General features: G+C 39.5%; 1 protein-coding gene across 1 annotated transcript; it reads right to left on the bottom strand.

Moving 5' to 3' along the window:
- Window positions 1-20: 20 nt before the first annotated feature.
- tmie (transmembrane inner ear) lies at window positions 21-9,409 on the bottom strand. Its single transcript, XM_068701426.1, has 4 exons — window positions 9,015-9,409; window positions 6,430-6,547; window positions 5,579-5,728; window positions 21-371 (listed from the first exon to the last, which is right to left on the bottom strand). The coding sequence occupies exons 1-4, from the start codon at window positions 9,123-9,125 to the stop codon at window positions 76-78; spliced, it is 675 nt and encodes a 224-aa protein (XP_068557527.1). The 5' UTR covers window positions 9,126-9,409; the 3' UTR covers window positions 21-75.
- Between the last annotated feature and the right edge of the window lie 9,943 nt (window positions 9,410-19,352).

Raw genomic sequence — 19,352 nt, 5'->3', positions numbered from 1 at the left:
AAAAAAAGGTGTGCAAAATGCTTGAAGTGAAAAATATGAATTAATCTTTTTCGATTTGTCCATGAAAAGCAGAGTTCACTTTGGAGCTTTCTTGGCTCCCCCTTTAGCCCCTGCTTTGCCTCCTTTATCTCCTTTGCTTCCTTTGTCCCCTTTGTCACCCTTCTCTCCAGGTTTCTTCCCTTTCCCTTCACCAGCTTCTTTATTGGATGCTCCTTTTTCACCCTTCTTTGTTGGCGCATCCTTTTCATCTCCTTTCCCTTGTTTGGTACCCTTGCCCTCTTTCTTCCCCTCCTTGGTCTTCTTCTCTCCTTTATCAGCATCCACTTTACCAGAGACTGTTGTCACCTCGTCTTTCTCTTCTGCCTTTGCAGCTGCAGGAAAACAAGAAATGAAAATACAAAAATGTTTTAAAATAAAAGGCAAAGGCTTCATGGCAGCACCAGGTATCATCAAGGTCCTCATGTGCTAATTGGAAGAGAGAATTTAATCCAGAAAAATGCCGGGCTAAGTAGGTTGCATGTAATGATAAAGGTGCATCTGCCTCTATCCGTACTTATAAGCATGGTCTATTACTTTTTTAAATGGGATTGTTTGATGTGCTTTCTGGGTGAGAATTGGAGATCAAAAGGATATACCCAGCTAATAAAGTTAGTGAGGATGACTATCTTAAAGTGACAAGATTGAGATTGGAAAGGTACATTTAAGAAAAACTAAATTAATATTAACAATAGACTCCTCTGGACTTAAAGAAGTAGTTTGACATTAAGTTGTTTTTTTGTTGAGAGTGAGATGAGAAGAGTCATGGTAAATATGAATCTACCTCTAGCAGACAGTTGGCTTAGCAGAGTTTAGCATAAAGACATAAAAACAGCAAATCCAGCTCTGTCCAAAAGTAACAAAATCAGCCTACAAATGCCTCAAAAGTTTATTCACATGTTACATGTAATCTGATTATTTGGTACAAAAGTGTCAAGATGACGAGTTGCAGTATCAAGGGGATTGTAACGCAGCACATAACTTCCAAACCACAATTGGTGTTTTTTACACTTAGTTTTTTTGTACTTTTTAAATGAACGAGCCACAAGTAGATTTTGTTACCTTCGGTCAGAGCAAGGCTAGCTTCCACTCCTGTTTCCAGTCTTTGCGCTAAGCTAAGCTAAGCTAAGCAAACTGGCTGCTGTCTGCAGTTACACATTTAACAGATTTAATATAAGAATAGCATTGATTTTGTATTTTTTTATTTATGAAAAATAAGTTGTCTTTGAGAATAAAAACAAAGGTTTCCAATGTTACCGTAAGTTTTCTGAAAAGTAAAACCTCGAAAAGCATTTTTTTTTATGCATTTTTGCAGCATTTAAACCTACAGAATTTCCTTTAAAATAATTTTTCCACATGAAAGATGCACCCTCAAAATAAATCAGACTCTAAAATAACAAACCCTCTAATGTAACTGCCTCTGGTAAGAGTTAACACATTACTTCTGATATAGATCAACAAGAAGCATTGGTGTAATTTTACACTTCCGCAACTACTGTTAAGACATAAAAAAAAGCAGGACCGACTGAAGTTGGGGCCAAAGGAGCTTTGTTGTTTTTTTTCCAGTAGCAAAGCAAACATTTTCCCGGTGCTCTTTATTGCTACAGAGACACTGGAAACACAAACGCAGGCCAAGAAACCAAATGACAAACAAACATCAGATGTCAAAAGTTGCCGGAGGGGGTCAGAGTGAACCTGAAATTATTTCAGCCCTGTGTTTTACTGTGTTGGGGGAATCCAGCTGACTTAAAATAATCAACCAACCATCACAATGTTTGTGAATAGATTTCTTTGTGTCTTGTGCTTTCATACTCATGCATTTCTCTTCTACTCATCAGCTCCTTTATGTTGAGTCTTTTTTTTCTTGTTTATTTCTTTAGCCGTCTGATTTAGACAAAACTTATGATGTGCAGTAAGTTAAAGCCTGGTGGTGGCTAAATGAAGAGCTGTAATTCAATGTCAGAATTAAAACCCAGATTGGATATAATTGGAGCAATGTTCCATATTGCTCCAATTTTGGAGTGCTGGTGGACTTCTGTTGTTTCCACTCTGTGCATGATAGTGGAAAAATGAAAGGTTAACATTGCCCTCTACAAAAGAATTCGGCCCTCACACCTCCACTAAATGTCAAAAGTTCAGCTCAGGTGCAATTGGTAGAATTTTTGATAAAGTTTGAGGATACGTAGCATTGTGAAATTTCCAAAGAAATCACAGTTCAATTTGTAAATGTAACTTCAGTAGTGGTGTTTCTGCTAGCAACAAACTGTCCAACTGATATCATAACTATTGGCAGCTTTATTCAAGTAAGTTATCCCTGCTGAGGAACAAAGCGGGACTTGTAACCCGACCAAATTCCTTTTCGCAAGTCCGTCACTCATCAGTCGGCATGCTGTGAACCTCAGACAACCTTTTCCTCGCTGCCCATTCAGAGCTGTAGTGGACAGATGTGTGAGAAATGTGTTTGAGTCGTTAACAACAACTGCAGCTGTTTGGTGACACTGAGAACTTCGTTAGTATAAGTAATGTGGAAGCAGCAGGTCTGGCGACAGTTGATGGCACATTAGGAGGGCTTGATCCACTGTCTTTTCAGACTTTGTATCTAATTAAATATTTGTGTGAGTGCTTATGAGGGAGCAGAAGACAGAGGGATGAAAGGTATAGAGACTAAGCCTGTGTTTCTTCCTTCTCTTTCTTTGCAGAGTGTAATTTGCAGCAGATATTGGCTGTGAAACTGCAAAGCTTTCCTTTCCCCTTTTTGTTTTTCGTCCCAGATGCTTTCAACAGCTCGATAAGAATGGGGCAGAGAAGCTCTCTTTGGAGAATTGGAGAGATTCTGCAAAACCGTAAACAAATTTTACAAGATGCTGCAATGTGAAAAACGTATTCCTGCACACACATCACAAAGATACGAGTTAGCATTTCTTGATCCTCATTTGTAACATTTAATTACCTGCTAAGTCATATTTTGTGATGTTCCAACTGATTGAAGTGTTTTCTTGCTTTGCATAATCAAGGCCTCATTCAAACAAATAAAATAAAATTGCAACGGTTTCTATTAGGAATTTAATTTTATGTTCAAAGGGTTAGGGTCTTACGTCATTCATCAACGCTGCATTCAATCTAGATTCTCTGTATGTCAGATATTGTCAGATATTATTGCATGTTTAATTTCAGTGTCAACTAAGCATGACATAATCACTGGGGATATCAGAAATTATCATATTGGCTTATTGGCTTATAGTTTTATATTGGCAAACTTTACACTATGGTAATTTGGAGTTCATATGAGAGCAACTGATACATATGTTAATCCTCACTCTTTATTATGGCTGCAGTCAGTGTACCTCCCCTTGAGCACCTCTCCCAGAGCAGTTGATTAGTCATATGTTAATGACAGAGGGTTAACATATTAGATCAACTCTCTACACTGGAGATTGAAGAGATATGGATGATCTCACGGTAGCTCTAACAAGACCGATGTCAGTCCCTATTTGTCACATTTCATAGCTAAATGGCTTAGATATATACACACACAAGACAACGCACCAAATTCCTGAGGGACAGCAAGAGATACAGAGCGAGAGAGCGAGACCAGAACATTTAATTACAGATGAGATCAGTGCTCTTGAAATCAATAATCATATTTAATTTACACTAACGGGAGATAGTGTGAATGATTTGCTTCATTCAAAGCTAACCTTAGAAGAGCAAACAGGCAGGTAGAAACAGACCAGAGCACAAACAGCATGCTGCATGCGTTACAATTTTCCCTGCTTGCAATATTAGCATTTTTCAGTCTCATAATTTCTCATAATTTTTAGCAAAGTCATATGCTCTTGACATTTTCATGCAAAATATGCATGAAGCAAATAAATATATCATATTTAAAACATCTTTAGAAAGCAGAGAACCTAAAAAATTACAAAAGTGTAAACTACAAAAGGCCAGCTGCACAAAAGTAATTAAATATGCAAAAGCATCACAATCTGTTTTTGAAGTCACATTAAAAGTCTTATTTTCTACTGTACATAGTTACTGCTGCACTACTGCACCACAAAACAACCTTTGAACAGTTGAAATTCTACTAATAAACTTCACAAGTGACGTGGTGAGCATTCAAATTAGAGATGCATTTGTATTTGCTTGAATTTCTCTTGCGATAGAAATAAGGAACACCAGATAGATATGGCTGTTGCATGAAGAGGACCTTAAAGGTGGCCACTGGTGTGTACACTGTATTAGTCACTTAGCCAGGTGGAGAGTCCAAAAGAAGATAAGAGCAGAAGAAAAGGAGGGGGGAAAATCAGCCTGTCTCTGGCAAGGTGAGGGAGCTGGGTTGCTCCTCACTGACCCTAACTGCTGAGGGCTGGCTGTTAGCACTTTGAGTTTGGACCTGCTCAGAGACTGTCTCTACTGCAGAAGCACCTGGGGTAGCTGGAAGAAAAATAGTGAGGAAGAGAAGAGAAGAGAAGAGAAGAGAAGAGAAGAGAAGAGAAGAGGAAATTTACTACAACAGAGCATAAAACAGAGCAGAAGAATTGAACCAAGTGCAGCAAGTTTTGTGAGGTGAAAAGAGGAGACAGTAAAAAATTAAGAAATTAAACTGCCCAGAAAAGATGTTATTTAAAAGACAGCTGTCCTCGTAACCAGAGCTGACTGATCACCTGGCAGACCGGGCACTTTCCCATTGGACCGACATGCCTTTTGGGCCGACACAACAGTTTTGTTTTTTTGTCTGACTGGCCCATAAAACAGGTAGATCAGCCTATTGTTTTCAACACTGGGCTAGAGATGATGATAGAGAAATCTGTCTGCATTAGTCCCGGCCCCACATGCTCTATGAATGTGTTCTCATCTCAGCTGAGAGGTTGAGTCCTGCCGAGTAGAGAGTGCTCGTCTTCAGTGTTTGACAAATATTAGCAAAACGATTGTTGACAAGACACAGTGAGAATTGCATGGTGGCAGCAACCTGACCATTGCACAGTAAGCATTAAAAAGACCACTGAAAGTGTTGCATTTTCCATATACGCCACACAGACGTTTATTAAAAACTTTATGAATAAATGTAATTATCTTTATTTACACTAACCGTCATTGTGACATGATTGGTAGGGGAGCGCTAAGATGCATGGTGTGTGATAGATTGTGGTTTGCCGGACTGGGCAAGAATGACTGGGCCCATTTTTTTGCCGGGGTCAAGCCCTGTTGATTGCCTTAATCAGATAATGGGACTACAACAGCAGAGTGTCTTGTAAGACCCTGTAAGATAAAGCTGTGTTTCTCCTGCTTTTCAGATCTCTAGGGTGTGCTTTTGTGTAAAGCAATCACAGATTGGTCTCAGGGGGTATATTATATTCCATGTGGTTTACCATTTTCAAAGATATCTCACATATTAAAAAAAACAAACAGTGTAACAAGAGAAACAAGCAAACATTTCCAACAAAGAGCTTGTGTATCTCAACTTCTATAATATTATATCTCAACCTAATATTACTAAATGACTATAGTCGTATTAATAAATACATTAGAGAGAGGTACTTACATCCTGGGATCTCAGTCAGCTCGTTCAGAGGTGGCACTGTCTCTAATGTGTTGGCGTATTTTTTGGCGGCCAGTCTTTGCGCATGCCGTGCCTCTATTTCCTTTTTGGTTCTCGGGATTCGACATTTGAATATACAACATAGGGTGATGACTGAAAAAGAGGGAAGGGGAGGAGGGACACAGTTGGCTTATTTAAATAGCACATGTAATAGCAACATGGTATAGGCCTACACAATTAGGATGGGTTTAATTATCACTTACCCAAATTATATATGCAGTATATAGTATAACTTTTGTTTTCACTTATCAGTCAAGTTGTATACAGACATTCATGGTTCCAAGATAATGAGGTCAACTTTTTAATTTGTCCAATTTGACACCAGCAAATTCTTCTCATCCTTTGCACACTAATTATCAAGCCTGCTAACAGGATAGTGGACATGCTAAACATCAGCATGCTAGCATGGTAGCATGGTCAGCATCCAAGCATGTTAGCATGCTGATGTTAGCATTTGTCTTAAGGCACCGTTGTGTCTCAGTACAGATGCACGGAGCCGCTAGCATGGCTGCAGACTTGTTCAAATGCATGCATTGGTGTCGAACCAGAAAACTCAACAGATGTATATGTCAAAAACTGAGTGAGAAAATATGTGTTTTCTTCTGGAAACACAGAAGTGATCTCCGCCTTTCTGTAATGTTAAGTGTCATTATTGCTAATCACACTGTGCTTGATAATCACACCGTGGACGCATAATTGCATGCATCGCCATCTTTGGCCTGCAGTTATTTCTCAGGATTTAAAGTCTATTTGAAGAACAGTTTGTGAAGATGTCAAAGCGATTTCATACTGACCAATTGCTAAAACAAACACCGAAAAGATGGCAATGACCTGCCATAACCGGAGCCCCCAGAAAACTACAGACTCTGAGGTGATGGGGTCCGGCTTCTTTGGGGGATCTGTGGGCAAAAGCTGTGGGGGAAAAAAAGAGAGAACGTTGATTGTTTCAGTATCTGCACATCACAAACAGGTTTTACACCAGAGAGCAAATCTCAAGGAGTAAATAAGATCTTGGAGTAACTCAAGCTTCACATCTTCTGCATCATCCTCCGGCAATGTAATTTTAATGTAAATTTGTGTAAGATGTTTTCAGTCACTTCTCTATCTTTCTGACTTTAAGAAAAAATAAATGAATGATAAACTCTGTTTGAATCTGATATACTTTTCAGAGTCATATAAAACAATTGCTGTATAAAAGAAGCATTTGAAGTCATCTAAATTGCAATAATTCCCTAATTACTAGTTGTGTCACATAGCCAATAATTTTTTCTTCTTTTAGCTCAATTCCATGATACTTTATCATCTTACTTTATTGGTATGGTTAACGTATTCATTTAATTTACTATCTATCTAATTATTTAGATGTATGACATTTAACTGAACTGACACAGTTCCTAACAGAAATACTATAAGTCTTTTGTTTTTTTCCAAGGCATTGGCGAAATGTTAAAAAACAAAAGCTCCAGGTGAAAAGGTCTTTTTCTTATTTCTTCCACCAAGAAAACAAAAACATCCACATAATCTGTGGGGTTTTTTTCTCCACCTGAATCTCCCCTTACTCGACACAAACAAGTGCATTGGTCAATAAACATGAAGCCGTGCAGACGGTGTAGACTGATTTGGAAACTTTTCTTGCATTTTCCATCCATCAGATAGAAGGATTTCTCCCTGTCTACTGTATATTGATTGCTTGATTGGATGATACATGGTTGTTTTGGAAACTCTATACTTTTGTCCATAAACCAACAAGTGATGCATCAGTAAATGGACCCTTATTACATTTGCTGCCTTATTGATAACACCATTATGTGGTGTAATTGAAACATTTTCCAAGAATAAGCTGATGTAAACACTGCAGGACTGAGGCTCTGGAGGAGATAAGAAATGTAAGTGAATCATTTTTGCTTTGGTAGAAATTAACTAAAGTACTTAAAATGATTTTCAGAAGGATAGATGATTATTTAGATGCACGCACTGTGAAGTATTTTAGTGTCATTCAGGGCAACATTTCTCTGAGTTCATGCAAAAGTCAAGAACCAGCAGATGTTACGATAAGCTTCAAATTTGCTCCTTTTCCAACATCTCCATGTGCTCTGTTGTGCCATGTGAGACTCTCAGCACCAGGGCAAACAGACATGCTGTTCAGCTGTTTGTCAGATCCGATAGGCTTCAGCGAGCCAACGTGCGACATGTGACAGTACAAGCTGTCTTCAGGGCCTCTATACTGTTTGTCTGCTGAGAAGGACACGAGAGGGGCTGAGAACTTGAACAAAGAAGCTGCAAGGAAAAATAGTCTGAGTGAGTTCACACTCGTGTTTGTGCAACTCCCACAGAAGGATTAACAAGGATGGGGATATTTAGCACTGCTCTTAAAGAATTCTTTTGCTTCAAGAGCGATTATATAATGCTAAGTCCTTTCCTCTGGGGCAATTTCATGGGGCAGGATTAGTGGCTATAAGCCTCAAGTTTTATTTTGGTGGAACAAACAACACAAAATCAGAAGATTACTGACCTCAAGTTACCGCATGTTAATCATGTACCCAAATTTATGACATATTTTTGTTTGTTGGTTGGTTGGTTGGTTTGATATTCAACAGCATGGTTGAATGTTCTTCCTCAAGTAAGTTTCTGTTTTTCTAAAAAATATCCTTAAGGGACTAATCAAGCAAGATTAGTACAATGCAATAGAGAATTTACATCTAAAAATAGGAAAAGCAGCATTGGGATGCAGGTTTAGTTATGCCACATGTATTAGCAAAAGGACCAATTACAATTACATTGACTCACCAAAGGATATCATGTACAAAGGATATATGCAATTGTACACCATGTCTAGTATTTAAATTATATTTCTTGAATTTGTTTCTATTTCTTTCTGTAATATACAACCATTATTTTTAATATAATGAAGGAATGTTTTGATATTTTGTCCTTTCAATGCTGTTCTACACCGTGTACTGTGAAGAAAGTAAGTTGCCTATTTTTTCAGGAGCAGAATTATTTTAATAGAAAACATGGATATCAGCTGCTTTTTTGTAGTCTGATATAGTAGTCGTATTCTCTGCAATGTGAGCCCATTCTCTTCTGCTCAAAAGCACAAAAACAACTTGGCATACGAAGACGTCATCATCCTCCTGTTTGCTTCGGTATAAACACATGTGGCTCAGCTATTCATGTAAGACATAATGTATCAGGTCTATATATAATGTTCTCTCACTCATTAAGTAACGCAAGAAACAACCCTGTCGTCCAAACAACAAGTATGAATCACATAAAGCTACCTTTTAACCGGCAGAACACCTGCACCCGTCACAAAGAAACCCTCAGGATATTCATGAGGGGAACCTGTGGAGGACATGGTGGTGTGTCGGGCTCTTACCTCGGGATCCGGGACCTGGGAGGACACGGAGGACAAGCACTGAGACAGCAGCACCGCTCCCCAGCCCTGCAGCAGGAGCTGAAGTGGACATACAGGCTGATCCCCAACCATTCTCTCCCACTCTTTCTCCCAGCAGCCACCCTGCCCCCTATCTCCCTCTTCCTCTGCCTCTTCCTCTCTCCTTCTTTCTCTCTGTCTGCCTGCCTGCCCACGCTGGCGCCGTATAGAGGACAGGACCACAATGGCCCTGGGTGATTAATGGTGACTATGGTGCTGTCGGCTTCCTCTCATATTCAGTTGTCTGCTGCTCTGCTCTGCTATTTCTTGCCTTTCTCCCACAACACTGTAAACCCACCAAAGACACACCGGCAGTCACCACAGCAGGCAGCCCAAAAACTGCTCCACTACAGTGCAGGGAGCCAACCCTGCAGTTAGGGTGCATTAATTAATCAATAGACCTGGTGTGGTTTACAGCCAGCTCATCCTGCTGGGGACAAGCAGTTAACACAGTGTGGGGGGATGGGCAGTACAGTTAGCCATGGGGTTGGCCTGCGCAGGACTGTGAAGCAAATGGCTGTGAGCGTCATCAAGTTTATTGCCTCAGAATCTGGAGTGTGAAAATGCTCACAGCCTCGTCACTTCAATGTGGCAGAATGTGAAGAGCCAAAGATGCTGTGGAATCATTGTTTCTAATATGCACCCACCTGAGGAAAGAGTAAACAAGTTAAGAGTCAAACTGCTTTGGTTGCAGTCATTTGAATTTAACTCAGAAATCACATTTTGTGTTTGTTGTTTTTTGGTGTGCATGGTATGAGGCTGCTCTCACTTAAGATAGATAGATAGATAGATAGATACTAACTTTATTGATCCCGTGAGGGGAAATTATTTTGTTACAAGCAGCAATAGGTTACAGAGCAGCAATAGGTCACAGGTAAAAAAATCTTAATATTATATAAAAAGAAAAATACAAGAAAGATACACGTCACAATATATACAGTTATAATATAGTAAAGATGTTATATAAAAAAAATTTAAAAAAAATGAAAGCTTGGGCAGGTAACATTGGAAAAACTGGCAAAAGCAAGTCAAATTAAAAAAAATATTCAACCGAAAAAACCAAGCCCAGCGTTATTTTGCAATGAAAGTAGCTAGCATCACTAGCTCCAGAGGTTGCTAAATCTAGCGAGAAAGTTGGCAAGTAGGCAAAACTGACAACCCTTCCCTTCAGGCCTCCCTAGAAACCCACACCCCCAAAATCATCATTGAAGGTAACAACAAACACAGCCATTGTTACTCCAAGCTGTCCAGCTAGCAGTTTGTAGAAGATTCCTGTGGGCCGAGAGTGCTCAGGCACAAATACTTTTTTTTTTGTCAAAACATTTGATTTACTCATCTCTAGGGATGTAAAGATAATTTCAAAAAACACAACAAAAAGGTTTCTGAAATGACCCACTCTTGCTTTAACCTTTGATGTTTCCAGAGATGGGAACAGTATTCTTTCAATCTACGAAGCCATAGTGCTTCATTACTAGCTCATCTTTAACCTTTAGGAAAAAGCATTGGACTATGCTTGATTTTGAAAATAAAAAGGTAAAATGTCTCTCAGTCTGTTGAACTCTATTGCTCTATCTTCAAGAGACAGGAGGTCCGATTTATGAAGCGGGGTCTTCTGTTTGTGGTTTAAACTAGACTATGTCTTTGCTATGTTTAATGTTTTGTTAAATCTGAATCTGTAAACCATCCAGTAGAGCAACCTTCAAAACAGTGCAAAATAGTATTTCGCTCTGAAAAATCCCAAAAAATTAGAAACAAGCTATAGTCACAACATTTACACATCCAATGTGTTTGCGAACAGTTGCTTATAAACACATTCAGTATACATGGAGCTAAGTGCTCATATGTTCATCAGATAGTTGCCATCTATGTTGGCCAGATAGCATATAATGGGTCTGTAGAGTTTTCTTTTTTTTCCACTGAAAACAGTGTTCTGGAAACAGTGCTAATAGTGCTGAGACTGAACCAAAACAGTAAAGTTTCGGGCTGTAAAACCAAAATAATCAGAATCAGGTTTATTGGCCAGGTATAAGTACACATACCACAACTTAAAAACAATGACATCAACGCTGTACAAGTAGTAGTAAACATAAACATTTAGCTAGATTTAGAAGATGCTGTTGGATCTGTACAGTATATGCATACTTGTATGTTTCTTAAGGCAGAGCTGAAGTCAATGAATAGGACTTGGGGGTCGTTATGCAACCTCTTCCCATCTCGTGAACGTCCAATTTCCACACCTACTGCTATAATAGCCAAACATTATACTGACTTTATGAGGTTACATAAAGGTTCCAGGTAAATGACTGCATACACACAGAGTGAAGCACCCTGCAGAGTGATGCTTTTCACATGGATTCAAGCATAATCGTCACGTCTCAGGGCAGGTATAAAAAGAGCATATTGCCCAATCTTTTCTCCAAACATTTGCTCTCCATTAAAAGACACTATGAATGGCCCAGTAATCACCATAGAAACTAGGGCACAATGACTGCCATTTATTGATCAGGGAGCACACACTTCCAAAAGAGTAGCATACTTGAATCTGACTTCCCTGATGATGATTTATATGAAATGTTGCCACATTCTCAGGTTTTTTGGTAGTAATGAGAACCCTTGTCCTCAGCCTTGGTTGTGAATAGCTCCCAGTGATTGGCTTTTGTCAGAGATGTTGGACGCAATCACGACACCAGTACTACATCAGCTAGATCAAATCCAAATCATGGAATACAAAAGAGCCTGCTGTGTTGTTCACCCGCTCGCACAAAGCTTCTGGTTTTGCTTTATTGTTGTTAAATCTCCTTGAGAAAAGTTCTGCTCCTATCTATACCCTTTTATTTTTTGTATACAATACAAAACAGAGGAGTGTCAACAACTGGTAATGTTTTTTCCTGACATTTATTTGCAATCAGAGGAACTCACCCCCTAGTGATAATTATTATTACATGTCTGTTTTTAATTATTCCAATGTTTGAGTGAGTGCAACACCTTTTTGTCCTAATTTATCATCATGATTCCTATTGTGCGGGAAAATGTATGGTGGCTAAGAGAGTTAAGCACACTGACAATTAAGAAGAAAAAAAAAACAATAGATAAAACACAAGAAACAATGAAGAAGATTACTCCTTTGAACAAAATATTCAGAAAAACACTGCAAACATATACAAAAAAGTAGAACTACATTCAACAAGTTCAATTCGATTCAATTTATTTTTGTATAGCCCAAAATCACAAATTTGCCTCAGAGGGCTTTACAATCTGTACACATGCAATATCCTCTGTCCCGAGACCCTCACATTGGAACAGGAAAAACTCCCTCCAAAAACCCCTTAAACAGGGAGAAAAAAAGGAAGAGACCTGTGGGAGAGCAACAGAGGAGGGATCCCTCTCCCAGGATGGACTGAAGTGCAATAGATGTCAAGTGTACAGAATGAACAGCATAACAGAGTTACAACACATTCAATGCATATCACAGAAATTATTCACAACAGCAGCAGTGGATAAAGTAGAATAACAATGATAACAAAAGCAGTAATGGTATCAGCAATAGCAAGCAATGTGACTACTAATAATAATGATAGTAACAGTGGGTGCAAGACCATAGTCCAGATTTGACCAGGATTCACAGAAACCTGCAAGGCGAGAAAGCACAAAGACTCCGGCGAAGAAGCAAAGTAATGTGCGGTAATATAAATAGTATTGTGACTAATAACAAAAATAGTAGTAGCAGTAGGTGTCAGCAGGGCCACGACAAGAAGCAGGACCAGGGTCCAGATATAACCACGATCCATGGAAACCTGCAAGGCGAGAAAGCACAAATGGGACATGAATTCATACAGAAGGAGAGACAGAAGAGGAGAGAAGGGCTCAGTGTATCCTAGGAAGTCCCCCGGCAGTCTAGGCCTATAGCAGCTTATCTAGGGCCTGCTTCAAGACAGACCTGAGCCAGCGCTAACTATAAGCACTATCAAAAAGGAAAGTCTTAAGCCTACTCTTAACTGTGGTGAGTGTGTCTGCCCCCCAGACTGAAACGGGAAGCTGGTTCCACAGAAGAGGAGCTTGATAACTGAAGGCTCTGGCTCCCATCCTACTTTTACTCTGACTCTATAGGAACCACAAGTAACCCTGAATTTATGAAGCGCTGCTCTCTAGTAGGGTAATATGGTACTATAAGCTCCTGAAGATATGATGGTGCCTGACCAATAAGGGCTTTGTAAGTGAGGAGAAGGATTTTAAATTATATTCTAGATCAGAGGTCTTCAACAGGGGGTCCGCGACCTCTAGGGGGTCCGCGAAATGTTTGGTTGATAAGACAATTTTTCTTTTTTTTTCTTTTCTTTTTTTCACAAATTTAAATGTCTTTAAATACACATTAACATGAATCCAACAAATGGATAAATGGAGGCAGAAGATGTTATCTTTCAGTCAGAAATGCACACGACACATTCAGCGACACACAGGAGCTCTCTCAAGCTGGCCACCGGTTCACTCACAGTGCGAAACTAGCCTGGACCTGTCCCTCCAAGCCTCCTGCACACAAAGAGGAGGACCCGCCCCTATCACGAGGCCGCATGTTACATGCTGGCTCTGTCAGGTTCCCCGTGATTGACCGAGAGCCTATTCAGTCCCCAGCTGACTAAGATCTCAGACACAAGGACGCATGCTGCAATATTATTTAAAAAGAAGATACCATTGTAAAAAAAAAAATGTTTTATTAAAAAACGACATTTACTTCACCCACAAATCCTTGTGCAATCATTTTTGCAAGATATTCCTGGCTAAAACACTGCAGCTCCTATCCACAACAGCCAACTACTGAGGCCAGTATATTATTATGCCAAGTGTATGGACATTGTTATGAGTGAAAATGGATTGTTTTGTAACTCCACCAAAAAACATTTTAATAATTCAGTATTGTATGCAAGATAACAGGTATGTTTATGCATGGCAGTGGCACTAATAGGCCATCACTCATTTTTCGTTTCCACATTTATGTTTACAATAAAAACGTCAATTTGAATAGCTTGTATGCATTATTATCATGCAATTGACAGACAATGTTGATATTGGCATTGGTATCAGTTGACAAGGTATGTTTCTAAATGGCAATGGCACGGCCACCTTACTCACTGTACCTTGCACATGTTTAAAATTAAAACATGAATATATGAACCTGTGTATTATTTGAATAGCTTAGTATTGAATGCACAATAACAAGCTATGTTTATACGTGGCACTAGGCCCAGTTTAATACAAAACACAATTTTATACAATATATGTAGTAGGGGGTCCCTGCTCCATCTCTCTATCAGTTTAGGGGTCCTTGGCCTGAAAAACATTGAAGACCCTTGTTCTAGATTTTACAGGGAGCCAGAGCAGAGAAGCTGATACGGGAGTAATATGATCTCTTTTCTTAGTTTTTGTTAGTATACGTGCTGCAGCATTCTGAATCAACTGGAGAGATTTAAGAGACCCATTAGAGCAGCCTGATAATAAGGAACCCATGCAGCTAAAAGAAATATGCTGCAGACACAGAAAAAACAAGCAAATACATTCCAACACTACACTATTACATTTTTTCTATATTATATTGGAGAGATGGATGCATGCTTAAATCTAAACTAAACAGAATTGTCTCTCTTGGTATTCTTCTTTATGTTTTGATCAAGAATGGGTTATGAAGGACATCCTCAGGCATCAAACACGGAAAGTGAAATCACTTGTCTTATTGTACCACTGGACTCCTTTTGACTCCCTGTATTACTAACATTGAGTGTTTGATATTTTGGTCCTATGGTCTGATGAGCTAGATTCTGTTTGATAGAAAAAAACACACTTGGAGCCATTAATATCTGGTATCAGTAGGTAGAAGACAATTAAGGTGGTAGAGAGTAGGGCCTGGATATGCGTGGTATATTAAGCAGAATTGCAGACTATCTTTAGTGTCAGGAATCAGTTATATAAGAAAAATAGGCAGAAACATCTAACAGCGTGTTCAGGATGCAGCAGCTGACAGAAATAAACAAACCATATATATATTTCTAAATTGAGTGGGACTGTGTTTTAATAATGCAACTCATTTAGGATTGTCTGGAAAGCTTCAAAACATCTTATACCTGAACATCTTGTTATCTCCAACCAGACTTAGCTTGAGGAGATGAGGTGCTCCTGTGTGTGCGTAGTGCATCTGTCCATCTGTCTGTCCATGGTAAATCTTGCACAGTATTGAACCCAGAAGACCCATTATTGTTGGTGCTCATTTATGACTGTATCCTGAAGGACCTCTCGTGATTGACCTCTCGGAAGAGAAGACCTTGAAGACGTGAGCTTGAAAAACCCATTTGACACCACACATTTGTGGTTTGTATTCACTCAATCAAACATTACAGCAGTGATTGTACCAGACACACCCAAGATCTGCGCTCTACGGTGTGAAATTTTCTATTTGGGTCTGATAATATATGGTTGCATATCACCTTAATTATCACTCTACGTGAAGACAGTATGTGAGCCTGTGCAGACAAAATGAGCACCCATTATGTATGAATCATCGCATGAGATTGTTGTGTCAAGACAAAGCTTCACACATTAATATTCATAAAGCATGAGCAGACATTTCTCTGTCAGCCTCCTGGGGCTTCGAGGTGGCTCAGGTGAGATGTCATTCCTTTTTGTCTCTCTCAATTATTTCTGTCTCTCTGTACTGTGAACTATCAAATTAAGGTAAAACAAAACAACACAAAAAAAAACAGCAGCCTGTGATCAGCGGTGCTCATGCTCTCATCTCCAGGAGGAAGGAGATTCCACTGGCGGTGTTCATATTTGTGAGCAAAATATGAAAGCCATTGTGTCAGCACGTGTTAAGGGACTTGATAAAACAATTGTGTTCTTCCAGGGACTTGCACTCACGGTTGTTGAGACATAAAGGATATCCAACACCGGTGATGATGGACACACATGACACAACAAATGATTCAAACATCCAGCTCTGGAATAGTTGTGCTACAAATAAATACTGTTTGACAAAAAGTACACAGTGTATGTTGTCTTTGACAGAGATGTTGAATTAAAACAAAGCTGTCTTTTATTTTATTTATTTTTTGCCAGGAATGTCATCAGATGTGAGCCGGGGGGCTTCCTGAAGAAACTGATTATTTTAGATTTTCTGGAAAGCAATTCAATTGTAGAGTCAAGAGTCACAGCTCTGTTACTACAGCGATGCTCTTTGAACTGTTGTCTTACAAAGTCTCTCAGTAAAAAAAATACAGCTAGAATATTCAAGTAACTTCACCACAATGACATTTAAAGTGTACTGTATTGAATAGATACAGCACAGCATTGCTTTGTACAACAGATTAAGCTCACACTAAACCCCTATTGCAGAATAATACCCACATTATTGCGGGACAATAACAGGCCACTGACTGTCAGAAGTGATTGATATGCAGTGCATGACTAACCACACTGCCATCTAGTGATGCCATCTTGCTGAAATGAACAAAAAGACTAAAAAAGAAGCACACATGTATTGACATGATACCTCACTGCACCAGGCAGAGTTTGTCTACTGGCAAACTGCAAGCAAAGCCAAAAACAATTTTACTCATGCTGTATACTTTGATCAACATTTCAATTGTAAAAAAAAAAAAAAAAAAAAAAAGGCTTTGCAGCTGTCTCAGTAAAGATAACAGCTCATTACTTTATTTCTACTTACTGTAAATGAGCACATTAGGACACCGCTGTTTATTTTCTTTCCATTAAATGTAAATGAGAAGCACTAGGAGATGAATGGACTCATAGAGGCACAAACCGTTTTCTGGCCTGAGTTAAGTTCACAGATCCCTCCATATACTGATGGCTAACTTTAACCTCTGCGTTCACAGCTCCACTATTTACTTTAGTTTCTGGATGCAGTCAATGGTCTGCAGGAAGCATTGGTCCAGAACGAGGGAATACCTCTGAGGAGAAGGATGGAGAAAGGAGTCATTCAAACCTGGAATGACAAATAGGTGAGGCTGTTTACGTATGCTGTGTTTACATAAGTTTGTGTTTGGTTTGGTGGGTTATTGGGCATTTTGGAATAAATCTACACCTTTCTGCGTAATACAGCTACATAAAACCATATTAAAATTGTTTGGTGGAGCGTAATTTATTTGAAAGTGATGACACTCTTTAATGACCGAAGTCAACAAGGGCAACATTGGTTTTTCACTGAAATTACACAGTAAAATGAATATTGAACATGCAGCAACGAGCTTGATTTAAAAGCTAATGGCTTGTAAGATTGGCCTTCCTACACCTACCACAGAATAAAAGCTTCAGATTACACATTTGGGAAAATATTGTACATGCTCACCAAAACTGACTTTTATGTGAGGTTTTGTTATGGCAGATTTAAAAAAACAAAACAAAAAAAACACATTACACGAAGTTTAACATTTTCCCTGGAGTTGGATGCAGTTAGGGACCATGACATGTGTTTGCTCCACCAACACCCTTTCTGACGCACATTTCTACATTCAATATACATATTTGGCAATCGTGTGGTAGCCATATGATATCTCATCTGTTCCTCCAGTGATACATCTCACTCGACTACATTAAAGGGTGCCTCACCTTCTATCCAGGAGGTATTCAACACAGGCTGTTTTTTGTTACTCTGAGCATAAAGGCTTTCTTCATCACTTCCAAACTCTGATATTTTTGTCTTGTGGCACTTTCTCGCTCAGTCCAATGGGGACCTGCCAATCTCCCACAGGGTACTGGTAGAAATAGTGCGGTATTTGAAGCAGCACACTAACTCAGCCATGCTTTTAAATTAAGCGTGATGTGGCGGGAGAGGAGAGGGAGGAGGGGGGGGGTTTCTGCTAAAAATCCTTTTGGCTACTTTGAAAAAAAATAACTCGGATGTTAGTATGAATGCAGAGACTCCCACCAGCCTGCGCATATCCAGACAACCTTTGGACTAAGGAGCTAAGATCGCATACTGTACATACGTGTGACATGCTCTGGGGAGTGTGTGGAGGACTACAGTGGGAGTTTGTGCAGCTTGAGCCCGAATTCATTTTTAACCACTATTCCCACACAGCTGGTTTCAAGTCAGAAATGATTAGCAGTAATATTTGAAAGGATGGTTATAGTTTTTGGGAACTTAACTTTGGTGTTTACTATTTGGCTTGGCCTGTCACATATTCATGTAGCCACCTGGAGCCAAATAAAACTCAAAACTCTAAGAAAAGGTCATAGCCATGAATGTAAACAACATATTCCAAACATTTGGTCAAGATGTGGTTCCCCTTTCATTGATTAAATTGGATGTTTCATTAGCTTACAAAAATACTTTAAAAACAGACATTGTTGCTCTCTTTACCTGTAATGCACGTAAGGTTACCAGCAGAGTAAAATACATACATAGATTTAACCAAATGTGACATTGACATTTATAAAACAGCAAGCAGACAAAATCAGCATCAAACATTTCTGTCATCGGTAGGAACACTTGTCTGATGCCATCAGGGTTAAGCTCAAAGCTCCGTACTCAAGCAGTTAAACTGAGGTTGCCGAAACGCACCAAGGAACCAACACAAACTGTCTTTGAGGGTTTCAAATGGGGAAAAAGAGCGAGCGCCGTATGATGTCTGTGTAGCAGAGGAGGAGAGCCTGTTTCCTGCAGGCTGCTGTTTGTCACATGTGACAGGAGAAGGTAGGGCTCAGCTGAGGTTGAGCAGGAACCAACCAGTTCCCCTGGTTAGTGTCTAGCCTGCACTGTCACAGACCCTGCAGGAAAACATGCTTGGCTTGTCTCATCACGTCACTGCAGAGCTGCAGGTCATGGTGGAGAGTGCTCTCCAGCGATGCCCTCAGCACCTCTGTATTCCTCCAGCTAAGTGGCCAGCCGGGACACAACATACACGAGCAACATAAACATATCTGTGCAGCCTAAACACAAGGGTTGGAATGAGCAATAGACCATTGCCAAGCATCACTATTTCTGTCGTCTGGTGAAAATCTAAATTCTTGCTTGTTTTCAGGTAAGACAGCTACACTGTCGTCAGAGCTAGAAATGCAATGTTAACAAACGACAACCGTTTTGTTGCACAGTCTTTTCAGTTTGATATTTAGTTCCCGTTGTGCAGCAACTCTTGCCACCCCGAGGGACACTGCTCAGATAGAGTCGTGATAGCCAGAAGCGAGACAGAGATAGTTGAAATTGAGTCAGAAAATTGCAAAAAAAAGAAATTGGAAAACCTCCTTGGCATTGTCACATCACGCTGTCACATAGCA

Source organism: Cebidichthys violaceus, unplaced genomic scaffold (assembly GCF_023349555.1).
Source record: "Cebidichthys violaceus isolate CVI_PGR_0920_01 unplaced genomic scaffold, fCebVio1.0.p SCAF_8, whole genome shotgun sequence".
Classification (NCBI taxonomy): Eukaryota; Metazoa; Chordata; class Actinopteri; order Perciformes; family Stichaeidae; genus Cebidichthys; species Cebidichthys violaceus.
Note: the sequence above shows the minus strand (reverse complement) of the source record. Positions and strands in the feature narration are given on the sequence as shown.

What these genes read in the sequence shown, in the direction of transcription:
- tmie (XM_068701426.1), bottom strand. Translation starts at nt 9,125, where the DNA reads ATGGTTGGGGATCAGCCTGTATGTCCACTTCAGCTCCTGCTGCAGGGC. An exon ending in GGTGTTTGTTTTAGCAATTG is followed by an intron (nt 5,729 to 6,429) that starts GTCAGTATGAAA and finishes CCTCTTTTTCAG; the next exon opens with TCATCACCCTATGTTGTATA. An exon ending in GCTGACTGAGATCCCAGGAT is followed by an intron (nt 372 to 5,578) that starts GTAAGTACCTCT and finishes GTTTTCCTGCAG; the next exon opens with CTGCAAAGGCAGAAGAGAAA.